General features: G+C 45.0%; 1 protein-coding gene across 2 annotated transcripts in view; it reads right to left on the bottom strand.

The window, feature by feature from the left end:
- Positions 1-3,373, bottom strand: part of LOC118559483 (NACHT, LRR and PYD domains-containing protein 4-like) — a 58,568-nt gene extending 55,195 nt beyond the window's left edge. Inside the window, exons 1-2 of one of the 2 annotated variants that reach the window (XM_036130191.1) lie at positions 3,285-3,373; positions 2,721-2,840 (exon numbers count right to left, since the gene is read on the bottom strand). In XM_036130191.1, the coding sequence (XP_035986084.1) occupies positions 2,721-2,840; positions 3,285-3,373 (209 nt within the window). Of the gene's footprint in view, positions 1-1,171; positions 1,271-2,720; positions 2,841-3,284 lie in introns of those variants that run through there. The other variant, XR_004928881.1, reaches the window with a different exon arrangement.
- Between the last annotated feature and the right edge of the window lie 9,381 nt (positions 3,374-12,754).

The following is a 12,754-nucleotide window of genomic DNA, read 5'->3' as shown; positions in this document are numbered from 1 at the left end:
CTCCCTCATCTGGCGTTCGCACATCTCCACATATGCGAGGATGTCCGGGTCGTCAACTCCTGCAGGTAAGCCCCGCATGGCGCCTGAGTTCACCTTTTGACTGGGCCGTACTGTCAGGGTTTTGTTTACCGATGAATTTAGGACGCACACACGGGACTAAAAGTTTGAGTCTTTATTGAAGGAAGTATGCTGGGTGGTGAGTGATGAAGACCGGAGGTTCAGGACTGCAGAAGGTCAGGGATGAATGTGATGGCAGGAGCTGACGGCCTGGAGTGAGAGAGAGTCACGACTATCCAGGCAGCAGCGAAAGCTTAGTACTGCTCGGCTAGCAGGCCCCGTAGCCACAACAGGTTAGCAGTTCGTTGGAGACACCAGGGCACAGAGCTGAGCTTCTCCAGGGCGGCTAGTCAGGTTAGCAGAACTTAGGAGACACCAGAGCACAGAGCAGAACTTCTCCAGGGACAAACAGCAAAGTAAGAGTCTATAGAAAACTGGCAGGACTAACCTTAAACAAGAAAAACAAATCTTCCAAGGCTAAAACAGGGACTGGCATGGAGAGGTGTGGAATGATGACGGCCCAGTCCTGAACTGAAGGCAGAGGGAGGTTTAAATAGAGCACTTCACAGGTGGAACAAGGGTCTGGCTAATTGACTGGTAAATGATTCTCAGGTGTGACTGACTGCTGAAGAGGTGAAGTGAAAATTGACAGAAAATAACTGATGACTGAAAACTAACAATAAATAAAGTCAAACCTAACCCAAAAGAGATGAAAAAATGAAAATAACAGAAAAACAAAGCCAAACCAAAACTCAACCATAACACAATCAGAGTGAGCTCCAGTCCAAAGTAAATCTTTGACTTTAAGCAGAGAAAAGTGTTTAATGATGGCGACTAATCAATGAGGCCCAAAAGCAAACAGATCAGAGCTGTTAAACATGATGTAGCAGCATCCAGGACGCCTCCAACAACATCCATTCTTTCCACTTTCACTGCTGTGGTTCTGGAGAACATCCAACACACACCGCTTCACATATGAACATAGAAATGTGGGGAAAAGAGCTGAGCTCACGTTAAACACATGTTGGAATAAAAACATTTCAGACTGACTCAGTTTCCACAGTTACAGCAGTTAGATACAGCTCACCTCTCTGAAGATGGAGGACCAGAAGATCTGAAGTGAAGAGGAGGATCCTTTGACCAGTCGCTCTTGAAGGACACACAGCTGGGTTCTGGTTCTGGTTGACATCTATGAGTCCATGTGTAAGGATTCCTGTGAGAAAAAAAACGGTCCAATCCTCCATCATGTTCCTGATCATTGATCCTCATGAATAAAGTCCAGCCTTGTTTCCAGAGCAGAAAGAGCTGTTTCTGATACAAACATGTTGGTTAGAAATGACTGAGAGGACAGTTTGGTGATATTAGTGTTGAGCTCTGACATGGAGAAGAATCCTGAGTCCTTTTCACTTGGACCATCAAGGAGGTTCTGATGGAGCTTCATTAAGTCTTGGTGTTGTGTTTGTAACGTACTGAGGTGGAACCAAAGCTGATCCACTGCTGAGTCCAGAATAGAGGTTGTTCTAGACGCCTGATCAATAATGAAGTGAAGCAGCTGGATGCCCACCAGTCAGAACTGACAGTTTTCTCCATTTTAACCAGAATCACTGATTAAAATCATGGTGTGATGAATTGTCAGCTTCATATATTCACACAACAGATATTCATCTGAATTTGAATGAAAACTGGTCTTAATTGCCATGTTTTCTAACTTGGATTAAAATTAAATGGAGTTTAAATAATGAAACTGGACTGACTGTAAATTTCTGTGTCTAAACTGGATGATTTGTAAAGTGTCTCTAGTCGACATCTGTTGTGAATCAGAGCTTTAGAAATAAACTGATGTGAACCAAAGCTGCTCTAGTAGCTACAACCTACAACCATATTGGCTCCATCATGTTGGATGGATTATCATTTCTAATGAGAAGCAGACGTTTTTCCACTAATCATCTCCTGATCTTCCCAGTATCTACTGTTCTAAATGTGTTCTGTGTTTCCAGAACCGCTTCAGTCTAACTGATCCAGACTGCAGGTAGGTGGCTGTTTCCTCCATGAGTCCAGAGGTCAGCTGGGGGAAAATGCAGGAAATGTGTTGGAAGTTGGTGAGTTTCTTACATCCAGACACTTTTAGCAGAATTACCACTTCAATGTGGTGGAGGGTTCTGTTGGTTCCTGAGATCCTGGTACCATGGTGTTCTGGGCTGGTTGGGTCTCCATGGCATGTTGACCTCAGGAGAGGATCAGACAAAGAGAGATCCAACACCTCCCTGGATCCAGGCCTGCAGGGTGGGGGTCAGGAGGGGTTCAGGAGTGGGCATCTAATGTTCTAGCTCTGACTCCTTGAGCTTGGATAGACACCGTTCCAAAAGCTACAGAACCCCCTCCATGTGGGTCACCATCTGCAGCGAGGTCAGGTTCTATAGGAGTTGGGTAACAGGTAAGTACGAGGAGCTAGGCGTATAATTACTGGGATCATATTCTGGATCTAGAGACCAGGAGGTTCATCTCACTGGTGGGTCAGGAACCAGAGCTAGTGTAGGAGGTTAACTGGTACCAGCTAGATGTTTGGACTCACCTCCATGGACAGCTTGGGTTCTGGAAACAAACTCCTGCAGAGGGTGGGACTTTTTCTGGATTTACAGAAAAAGTCCTCAGATACAGCTCACCTCTCTGAGGATGCAGGTCCTGAAGATTTGAAGTCAATGTAGTGATCCTTTGACAAATCACTCTTAAAGGACACACAGCTGGGTTCTGGTTCTGGTGTTTCTTTCAGTCTATTAGTAACCCTTATCAAAAGAAAATGTATTTTAATACCTTCATAGAGGGACCAGCTGGTTCTGTTGATCTGAGTCGTATTTAGACAGAAACTAAATGTAAAGGTTCTTCCATAAATGTCTGATCAGCCGTCCTTCTTTCTAGGATGAATAATGTTGAACACATGTTGGTCATCAAGATCCAGGAAATGTTCTGGAAGTTGGTGAGTTTTTCCAGATGTGTCCTGCTGGAACCCAGAGCTCTAAGCAACAGGCTGGTGTCACTCAGCTGGTTCTGCAACACTGACTTGCTGTTTGTCAGAACCCACTGGTACCATGCTGAGCTGCTCTGTTCAGTCTGGATGAAGCAGCAAAGAGGAACAGCAGCAGCTTCAGGACCACTTGGTCTCTTCTGGCCTGATATAGTGAGAACGCTGTGTGAAAAGGGCTCTGGACACTTAGAGATGCTGATCTCACCTCTGAGCGTGGCTCTGGCTCTCAGCTTCCCCACACAGAGTGGTTTTAGAGGGAGGGACTCCCTCCTCTCTGTCCTCACACTGATCCATGCTGCTGAATTCACATCCACATCAGCTCACACACACTTTCTACCTTCACCTGCAGAGGAAACACAAATCATTCATCTGCACATCAACTCTGATCATCCTTTACATCATTAGTGCTGGAAAAAGATCAGCTGCTCCTCCTCTGATTGGCTCTTCTTCTCTGCTTCATATCAGTGTCAGTTGAATGCAGTCAGACAGCAGTGAGAGGCAGAGGAAGCTGCCATCAGCTGCTGTACTTCTACTATCAGTCCACTAGATGGAGCCATAGAGCAACATTTCATCCACTGACACTGATTCTCTCTGACTGAACATCAGCAACTATTTTATTTCACAATCATCAAACTCTACAAGTGGATTATCTGCTGCATCAAAGCTGAACTATTTAATAATCTGACTGAATCAAACACATTTTAACATTGATGTCATTTTATTTTGAAAGCACACCCAGGAAGCAGCAGGAAGCTATTGTGTCTGACTTTAATGGGAGACCAGAGTTTGATTCCTGCTCCAAATCTCTAGAAAAGCTTAGATCTCAATATTTGCTCCACTCAGACGTAGAAACATTCAGATCAATGATAAACATTTACGTTTTTTCTTAATCAGATTATGTTGACACATCTGACATATTCATACGTTTTTATTTATTGATTTATTCTTATTTATTTTAATTTATTACGTGGAATAATTGGTTTCCTTGCTTGGTTAAACTCTAGAGGACTCTGACCCACTTTTACTGGTTTTATTGTGACTATTAATAAACCGGACCTTTGACTGTTGGACCTCCTGAGTGATCTAAGGAGCTGTAATCTGTCGAGTCAGCAGCAAACTGATTGGTTGTTAGAACCAGATGGACTCTGACCCGGCACCAAGGACCGCGGAACCGGTAGGGCCGTGGCCCTACCTACTTTTGATGATCAAACATGTAAAATAATATATATAAATAAAATTAAATTATTCAATAGCTATTTTTTCAAATGCACAGTAGTCTATGGCAGCAGCATCATTCTCCAATGAGAAAGCGATAAATCATCCCATCTAAAAATGTATAGGGTAGTTCACTGCTATTGTTTTCATCCGGGTTTTTCCGACTGGTAGGCAAAAGACGAACACAATGGCGGACGCAAACAGAGAAACTGACGAGTTCTCCACGTATTTTTCTTCTTTAGATAACGTATCACAAGATCGTTTTAAGAGTAAGTTGATGGTTGATGGTATCAGATTGCCAGATCCCACAGCAAAAGCCTGAAGGGACGGAGCGAGTCTGTGAAATGCTGGCCAAGGGTTCCGTACCGCGACATATACAGCTGCCTTATAAACACGCCAGGCCAGTACTGACGAAAGAGCATGAAAGCCATGAAACCACTGGACGGCTACAATTATTTTATATCGGGAAAAAGGCTTCGGCAACCCCCGCGACGCCATGAGGGATTAAGCGGTCAGAAAATGGATGGATGGATGTTCAGACATGTTTGTTTAACAGCAGAAAACGGCGTCGGACACAGACCGCGTCTCAGCAGAGAGGAAGACCCGCCCGGTAGGTTAAAAAAACATTGTTTACTACGGATTATTTTGGTGTTTTTGTCTTGTTAAAATGGGTGGAGGTGTCGGTGATATTGCAGCGTAAACACAGACGTACTAGCGCCCGTGAATGGGGGCGTAATGGAGCCGCTGTCTGGAGCAGCAGCCGCTCCTCCGGCCCGTGTAGCGATCGCCACTCCCCTCCGCCGCTATTTAAGTAGAACAATGACTAGAGCAGAATTAAGTTGTATTTACCGGAGATGAAGTGTAGACTGCAAATTCTGCCTTAGTATGATGGCTCCCCCAGTCCATTGGGAGGGTCTGCCTGCGCTCTTTTCGTTGAAAATATCCATTTCTTTCTTCGTCCTTCCTCCTTCGGTAAACGACAGAAACGTACATCCAACGATTTGGAATGCCTCTCTGTGCAACCGGGAGCACAACAAGTCGTAGGCATTGCTTAGATTCCAAAAATAAACTAACTAAAAGTACGCTCTAAATCACCCGTTTTGTCATGTAGGAGACGAGAGCAGCTCTGTTTTTGCCTACCCGCGGGACCCGGATGTAGTGCTGATGTCACGCATGAACTACCCTATTGGCTGATTGTATCATGTGATGTAAACAAAATGACCGCTACGTTTGCTTCGTTAGCTTCGTTAGCTTAGCTAGCTTTAAGGCTGTGTCCACTGCAAGTGCTGAGAGGTGTTTCTCGTCCCTCCGTCGTATCAAGACCTATCTGAGATCAACAATGACCCAGAAAAGACTAAATAGCTTGATGTGCGCCCACACACACAGGGATCTTTTGACCACAGTGGATGCTTTGAGGATAGGACTTCATCCAGCATAATGGCAGACGGAGACACTTTTTCGGGAATATTTAGAGCAGGGGTGAGTTTGACTTTTGTTTTTAAAGTGTTTTTATTCTGTAAATATTGTGTTAGCTGTAATATAATGATTGTAAGTGGAAATAAATCCAGGGCGTGTGTGCTGGAACGTCAGAAAAATGTTAAATAAAAATTCGGTGCCGATTTTAATTATAACATCGTAGACACATTTATCATGCTCAGGGACCACAGCCTATGAGAAAGCAATATATTCTGGTGTCTAAAAATGGATTGGCTTGTCTTGTGTCATGTGACGCAATTGCGTGATCAAGGGGATGCTGGTGTTTTATGTATGTGAGTGCGTGCTTATGTGATGGGTACTGGTATTGGGAGTATAGGGTAGTTTAAAGTCCCTTTAATAAAAAGGGACTTTAGGGTAGTTCACTGCTATTGTTTTCATCCGGGTTTTTCGCGCATGCGCGCCCGACTGATGGGCCCGACCAATTTGAAATGCGTTCCGCGGTCCATGCCGGCACACCCCCCATATAAAATACATTCACACTGTAAACATCAGCTGCTGGTGCTGAAGAAGAAGATTTGCTCACATTTACCAAAATGGAGCCAGAGCCAGAGAAGTGGAGCCAGAGTGAAGTCCGGGCTTTATTGGACCTGTGAGCAGCAGGAGAAAAACAACATGAGGTTGAAACAATGGAGACAAAAAGTGAGACACCTGAAGCAGGATCAGAAAGGTCAAAGGTCACAATAACCAGAGTGGATCAGATAGGAATAGCAGTAAATGGTTTATTTCACTGAACTCGGTTCTGAGGCGTCAGCAGCTTTTAATCCCAAAGTCCAACAGAGATAAAGTGGAACCAGATGATTGGACCTGGATCCGTCTCTGATGTTCAGACTAGAAACTAGCTGCACATGAGGATGAAAACAGACTAAATCAGGGTTTACCACAGATGGTAGATGGACTTCTGTCAGCCTTTGATAAAGGTCCAAACATCCAGAACCACAGCAGGTTCTAGTAGCTCTGATCCAGTACAGTGAACTAACTGGTTCTGATGCTCTGCTGCTGTTCACTCATTTCTACATTCAGCCATTCATCACTGGTCAACATTCACTTCTAGATGAACTGCTTCATTTCTTGGGTTCTGGTCCAAACTTTAGTCATTTAATCAGGATGTTTTATCCAGATAGTTCTAGAGCAGCATCCCGGACTCCTGGAAGGACTTCTGGGTTTAAAATAAGCTGCAACATTCAGCCAGGAGACCCGGTTCCTCCAGAATCATTGATTTTAGCCACAGTTTCTCTCTCTGCTCATTAAAATGATCAGATGATAATATCACAGTTTTTCTAACAGCAGATTAAACTCAGTCCCAAAGCTGATGATGCTTCTGTGTTAATAAACAGCAGCTCCATGGTCCACATGACTGGTACCGTTGGGTCCAAAGCATCAGGAAGATCTCTCAGCACCAAGAAAAGGGAACTACTTCCTGTTGACACCAGCTCAGACTCCTCTGCTTCATCAGCTGGAGCTGAAGTTCAGAACTTTGGATCAACAGGTTCTCAGAGTTCTGCTAGAAGGAGGACCAGAACATGTTGAGCTGTAGAGCAGATATGAGACCATGCCTCAGCCTCTGCTTCAGAACCGACCCACTAGATCTGGTCGGGTAGTTCAGTGTGAAGCAGCAGGCCTCTCCAGGTCCATTTCTCCATGCTGATCCCTTCCTGTGTCACTAACAGCATTAAAAAGCAAACTCACTTCTTTTAGTTTTTATCCAGAAATCAAACCATCAGAAGATCCCAGCTGGTGACAGAGTTTAAGAAGGTGGACATCAGAGCCTTGGACCTGAAACTGGACCAGAACCATTAATATTAACTGGATCAGAACCAGTTTGAGCTCCAGATTCTCTGTGCTTTCAGGAACAAAGATCTTTGTTTAATGAAACTTTAGTTTGAAACATGAATTTAAGGAAAACAATGTTCCCAACAAGTTCTTAAACTCCTCAGACTCTTCATTTAGGAAATAAAATACTAACTAATAATTGTCCCTCATGGGTCAAACACTGTGGAACAACAGACTGATCACTTTTAGCAGCAAATCAACCTCACCAACAGACCTCAGTCGGTCCAGGTCAGACAGAACACCTCTGATGTCATCACCCTCAGCACGGGCTCCCCTCAGGGCTGCGTCCTAAGCCCCCTGCTGTTCACTTTGATGACACACGACTGCGTCCCCAGGTTCACCACCAATCACATCGACACAACGGTGGTGGGCCTGATCAGAGACGACAACGACCAGGACTACAGAGAGGAGGTGGAGCAGCTGGTGGGCTGGTGCAGAGACAACAGCCTGATCCTGAACGTGGAGAAGACGAAGGAGATCATCGTCGACTTCAGGAAAAACCGGCCTCACCATGCTCCACTGCTCATCAACAACTCAGCTGTGGAGGTGGTCAGCAGCACCAAGTTCCTGGGGGTGCACATCATGGACAACCTCACCTGGACTGTGAACACCATGTCACTGGTGAAGAGGGCACAGAAGTGAATGTACTTTCTGTGGAGGATGAGGAGAGCCCGCCTGCCCCCGCCCATCCTCACGACCTTCTACAGAAGCACCATAGAGAGCATTCTGACCAGCTGTCTCTCTGTGTGGTGTGGAGGCTGCAGTGCCTCCGACTGGAAGAATGTGAGGAGAGTGGTGAGGACAGCAGAAGAGATCATCGGGGCTCCTCTTCCCTCCATAAAAGACATTTCATCGCAGCGCTGTGTATCTCGAGCCCGAAACATCATCAGGGACCCCTCACACCCCCACCATGGACTATTCTCCCTGCTGCCCTCTGGAAAGAGGTTCCGCAGCATCCGCTGCAGGTCCACTAGGTTCTGCAAAAGGTTTTTCCCTGCTGCCACCAGACTGTTGAACTGATGAAGTATAAAAACGGACTGTGTACCACACTCGACTCGCTGATTTGCACATTTGCACATTTGTATCGTATCCTGCAAAATCGCTGCTGCACCTTATCCGGAAACGTACTGCAAAACTGTTTACAATGCAACTGTCTACTATTAAATCACTGCTGCACCTTGCTGCACAACTGTCAACTGGTAAATCACTGATGCACCTTACTGCATATTTGTTTACATTTGTTTTACATTGTTTACATTTCAACTGCCTACTGTTCACTGCTGCACTTTATCCGGAAGTCAGTTGAAACTTATCCTGTAACTGACTGCGATTTATCACTGCACTTTTTATCCTGTACTGTAATTCACTGCAAGGTATCCTGTAGAGTTACTGCAATCTTTCTGAGCCAGTCAGTGTAAAAACAAAATTTCGTTCTGTATGCACTCTGTGCATACAAAATGACAATAAAGAAAGTCTAAGTCTAAGTCTAAGTCTTAAGTCTGATTACTGGAAATATTATTGTTTTATTCATAGATTTATTAGATCAATGTTAAACTTCTGGATTATCTGACTTTTAATGAATTTAAATCTAAAATATTGATGATGAAAACATTAAAGCTGTTAACATTTCCTGGTCTGATTGGACCCACCTTCAGGTCTTCAGCTGTTCTTCAATCTGCTCTCTGAACAGCAGATATTTTACAGCTGCCTTAAACAACAGGCTGGAGAAATATCAGAACCAGAACCTCAGAAGTTCTGCTTCAGTCACTCTGAATCTATCAAACCAACCATCGTTCTTAAAGGGACAGACACACATTTTAAGACGATCCACAAAGTTTAAGGAGCTGCAGAACCTCTAAAGAGACGGTTCAGGTTTCAAGTGGACCTTTGTAACTTTAGCAGAACAGCAGCAGAACCTTTAGATCACATGTTTTTCTCAGAGTCCAGAGTTTCTGGTTGGAGGTTAAAAGGTGGTTTTAACTCAACATGAAGGACGTTCCTATCTTTAAGCTCCCAGATGTTTAGACTTTAGACGGATCATCTGGAGCCGTGAAGCTCTGATTGGGTCGACAGAGTTCTGCTCATCTAAACATCACATCTGAACATCAGCTGTTCATCATGTTGTTTGGTTCCAGTTCATCAATAATCTAATAATCCTGTAGATTAGTCTTCAGACAGCAGAGATGAAACTTTGTGCTGAAATCAGAAGTGAACATGTTCTCCAGACATCAGAGAGCAGAAACAAAGAGGAAAGTTCCTCAAGTCAAAGTTCTGGTAGGAAACAAAGCAAACTTACAGTTTGTTCAGACGGTCCAAAGTGCTGAAGAACAAGATGTGAAGCACTGAGACACAGGTGAGCTGCTACCTGGAAGGAGGCGGAGCTTCAGCTGTGATGGAGGTGGGACAGGTAGGAGGGCGGGGCAGCAGCAGGAGCAGCAGTGGAGTTCCTGGAAGCTTCAAGGTTCAAAGTTTCTTTCTTCTCTTCAAGGAGCAGTCTGGTTTGCAGCTGCCAGGAAGACATCAGGACAGAAAACAACACTCACTAAACACCAGCTTCATCTGCTGGTTCTCCTGCAGAACGCTGAGAGCTGCTGGAAGCGGCTGCTTCTCCATGGTGGCAGTGTGTAGCTGCGTCCTGAATGATCCAGTAGTTTAGCTGCACATCTTCAGCCTGCAGCTGGTTCTGGTGTTTAACAGGAAGTGAGCCGTGCCGGCAGCTCAGAGAAAACCTTCCAGCAGATTCATTCAGATCAGGTCCACATTAAAACAAGGCAGCTCCCAGTCAGAGTGCTGCAGCTTCTGCTTGATGCTTTGTGTGCACGCTGCTTTCTGCACACAGCACCAATGTGGGCTTCAGAGGTTCTGTCCGTCTGGGTCCAGAGGTGTTTCTCCAGCTTCACTCCTTCAACAGACGCATTCTTCCTGAAAACAGAGGAGGACAGTCGGCTTCTTCCTCACATCACTCACAGCTCTTTAGTTTTCACCACATTGATGTTTAAAAAGGAGGAACTGCTCCATCTGACACCTTCCTCCACCAGGAGACCCGGTTCTGATGGATCACTGCTGGGAACGGACACAAGGACAGAACCTCCTGCAGGTCCAATAATGTAGCAGCCTCTGCCATGGCTTTGACCATCATTAGTGTAGAAAACAAAGAACAGAGGAGAAACCACTGTTAAAAAGTCTCAGAGTTAAAAAGTCCATCAGCCACCAGATCAGAACAGAGTCCAAGTTCTAGAGGTTCTGGAAGCTGTCTGCTAAAATGTGGAGCTGGATGGGATTAAAAGCAGAAGTGAAGTCCATAAAAAGGGAACCAACAAGGTCCTCTGCTTCCTCCAGATGTTTCAGAGCAGCTTTCAAAGTGTCCCTGTCTCACCATCCAGTCCTCGACCCATCCTGGAAGCAAACTGCAGGAGGTCCAAACTGTCCTGACCCGGTTCCATCAGGTCCTCCTTCAGCAGCTTTTCTAATGTCTTTAGAACCAGAGAGCTGAGAGGTTCTGGACTGAAGACAGCGAGTGTCTCTGAGCTTTAGATCTTAGCTCAGGGAACAATTACTGAGGGGGAGTGGTGGCCCAGTAGCTAGAGCAGAACTATTGGTTCTGATAAGGCTGCTAGAACCTGGAGCAAACCTGAGCAATACCCTTAACCCCCGATTGTTCCCTGGGTTCTGGAGAAGCTGCCCGCTGCTCCCTAAGGGATGGTTAAATGCAGAAGACAGATTTCACTGTAATGTAAAATTGTAACTTCAAATAAAGATTTCTTCTTCTTCTGAACTGGACCAGGTTCTGCTGCAAAGCTGACTGAAAGGTCCAACTAAAAATGTCTGCTAGCTACAAAGAACCATTTTCCACACATTTCCTCGAGTCCCATCTGGACCAGGACTTTTCCTTTCTTTGACTCCTTGGAAAGGTTCCAACTCTATACACTTATTAATGGACCGGTTCTGTTCAGGGTCCAAATCAAAGTTTATGAAAACAAACATCTCCTCATCAGAATAATGAACATTAAAATGATTCATGAACATTGAAGACGTTAGAAAGGTCCAGATTGATTCTCCCATTCAAGGAGTGGTTCTGGTTCTTTGGCTGCATCTCCATCATGTTCTTCACACCATCCCATCCAGAACCGGACCTGTTGGTGTTCAGCAAACATTCAGCTTTGTCCTCATATCTGGACTTTGGAAGGTGAAGCTCCTTTTGGCCCATTTCCACAGTTCCCTGTAGAGCGTCATGTCCTCCTGGATGAAACAGAGATTTCTCTGGTCATTGTGGTTCTGACCCGTTTGGTGAGCCAAACTTCATTATTTGGAGAAGTGAGGATGGATTCCTGGAGGAAGACCATCTCCTCACAGAACCAGACGTCTGCAGATCCGGTTTCTGTCCCTTCACCAAGATCCACAGTGAGATGCTTAAAACCATCCCAGTCAGTGGAAGAGAAGCGGTTCTGGAGACACGGAGTGGACTCCTCCATGAGGTCCAGAACTGTTCTTCAGGTCAACAAGAACCCAAACAGATCAGAGAGGCAGTCTGTGCTCCCAGAACAAGTTTAGAACCAAAGGTGTCTCCAACTAGAACTGGTTTTGACTAAATGTCCAAATTCTGCAAAAAAAAAACACAAATGCTGAGAAGAAATTGTGAAAGAAAGAAGAAATAATTGATGTCTTGATATAAATGAACTATTTAAAGATCCAGATTTAAAGAATCCATATAAACTGAGCCGTTGACATCTGGCCAAACTGTGTCAGTTGTTCCTGCAGCAGCGTCCAGACACTCCCGTCTCCTCCCTGCAGCTGAACACCTGACCCAGATAATGAGCTGCTGGAAGTCTGAAAGTCTGCTAACAGAGACAGAGACAAGATGGCCGCCTGGACAGAAGGGTTTGTTAGAGCTGCTGTGGAATGTGCCTCTAGTTAATGTCGTCTGACTTTCTTCACCTCTGCTAAACCTAAGTTTTACTAACCTGATCATGACTTAGGTACAAAGAAAGCAAGAAAAGAGCCAAAGCCCAGAAGAAGACACAAAGAAAGAGAAAAGCTCAGCTACAAGGACCATGACTATGCATCAGACATGGAGACTGGAAGAGGCGGAGGAGGGAATCGTGTTCTCCACCATACGGCACAATTGATTCAAAC

The sequence above is a fragment of the Fundulus heteroclitus genome, unplaced genomic scaffold (assembly GCF_011125445.2).
Source record: "Fundulus heteroclitus isolate FHET01 unplaced genomic scaffold, MU-UCD_Fhet_4.1 scaffold_294, whole genome shotgun sequence".
NCBI classification, from domain to species: Eukaryota; Metazoa; Chordata; class Actinopteri; order Cyprinodontiformes; family Fundulidae; genus Fundulus; species Fundulus heteroclitus.
This window is presented reverse-complemented; position numbering and strand designations above follow the sequence as displayed.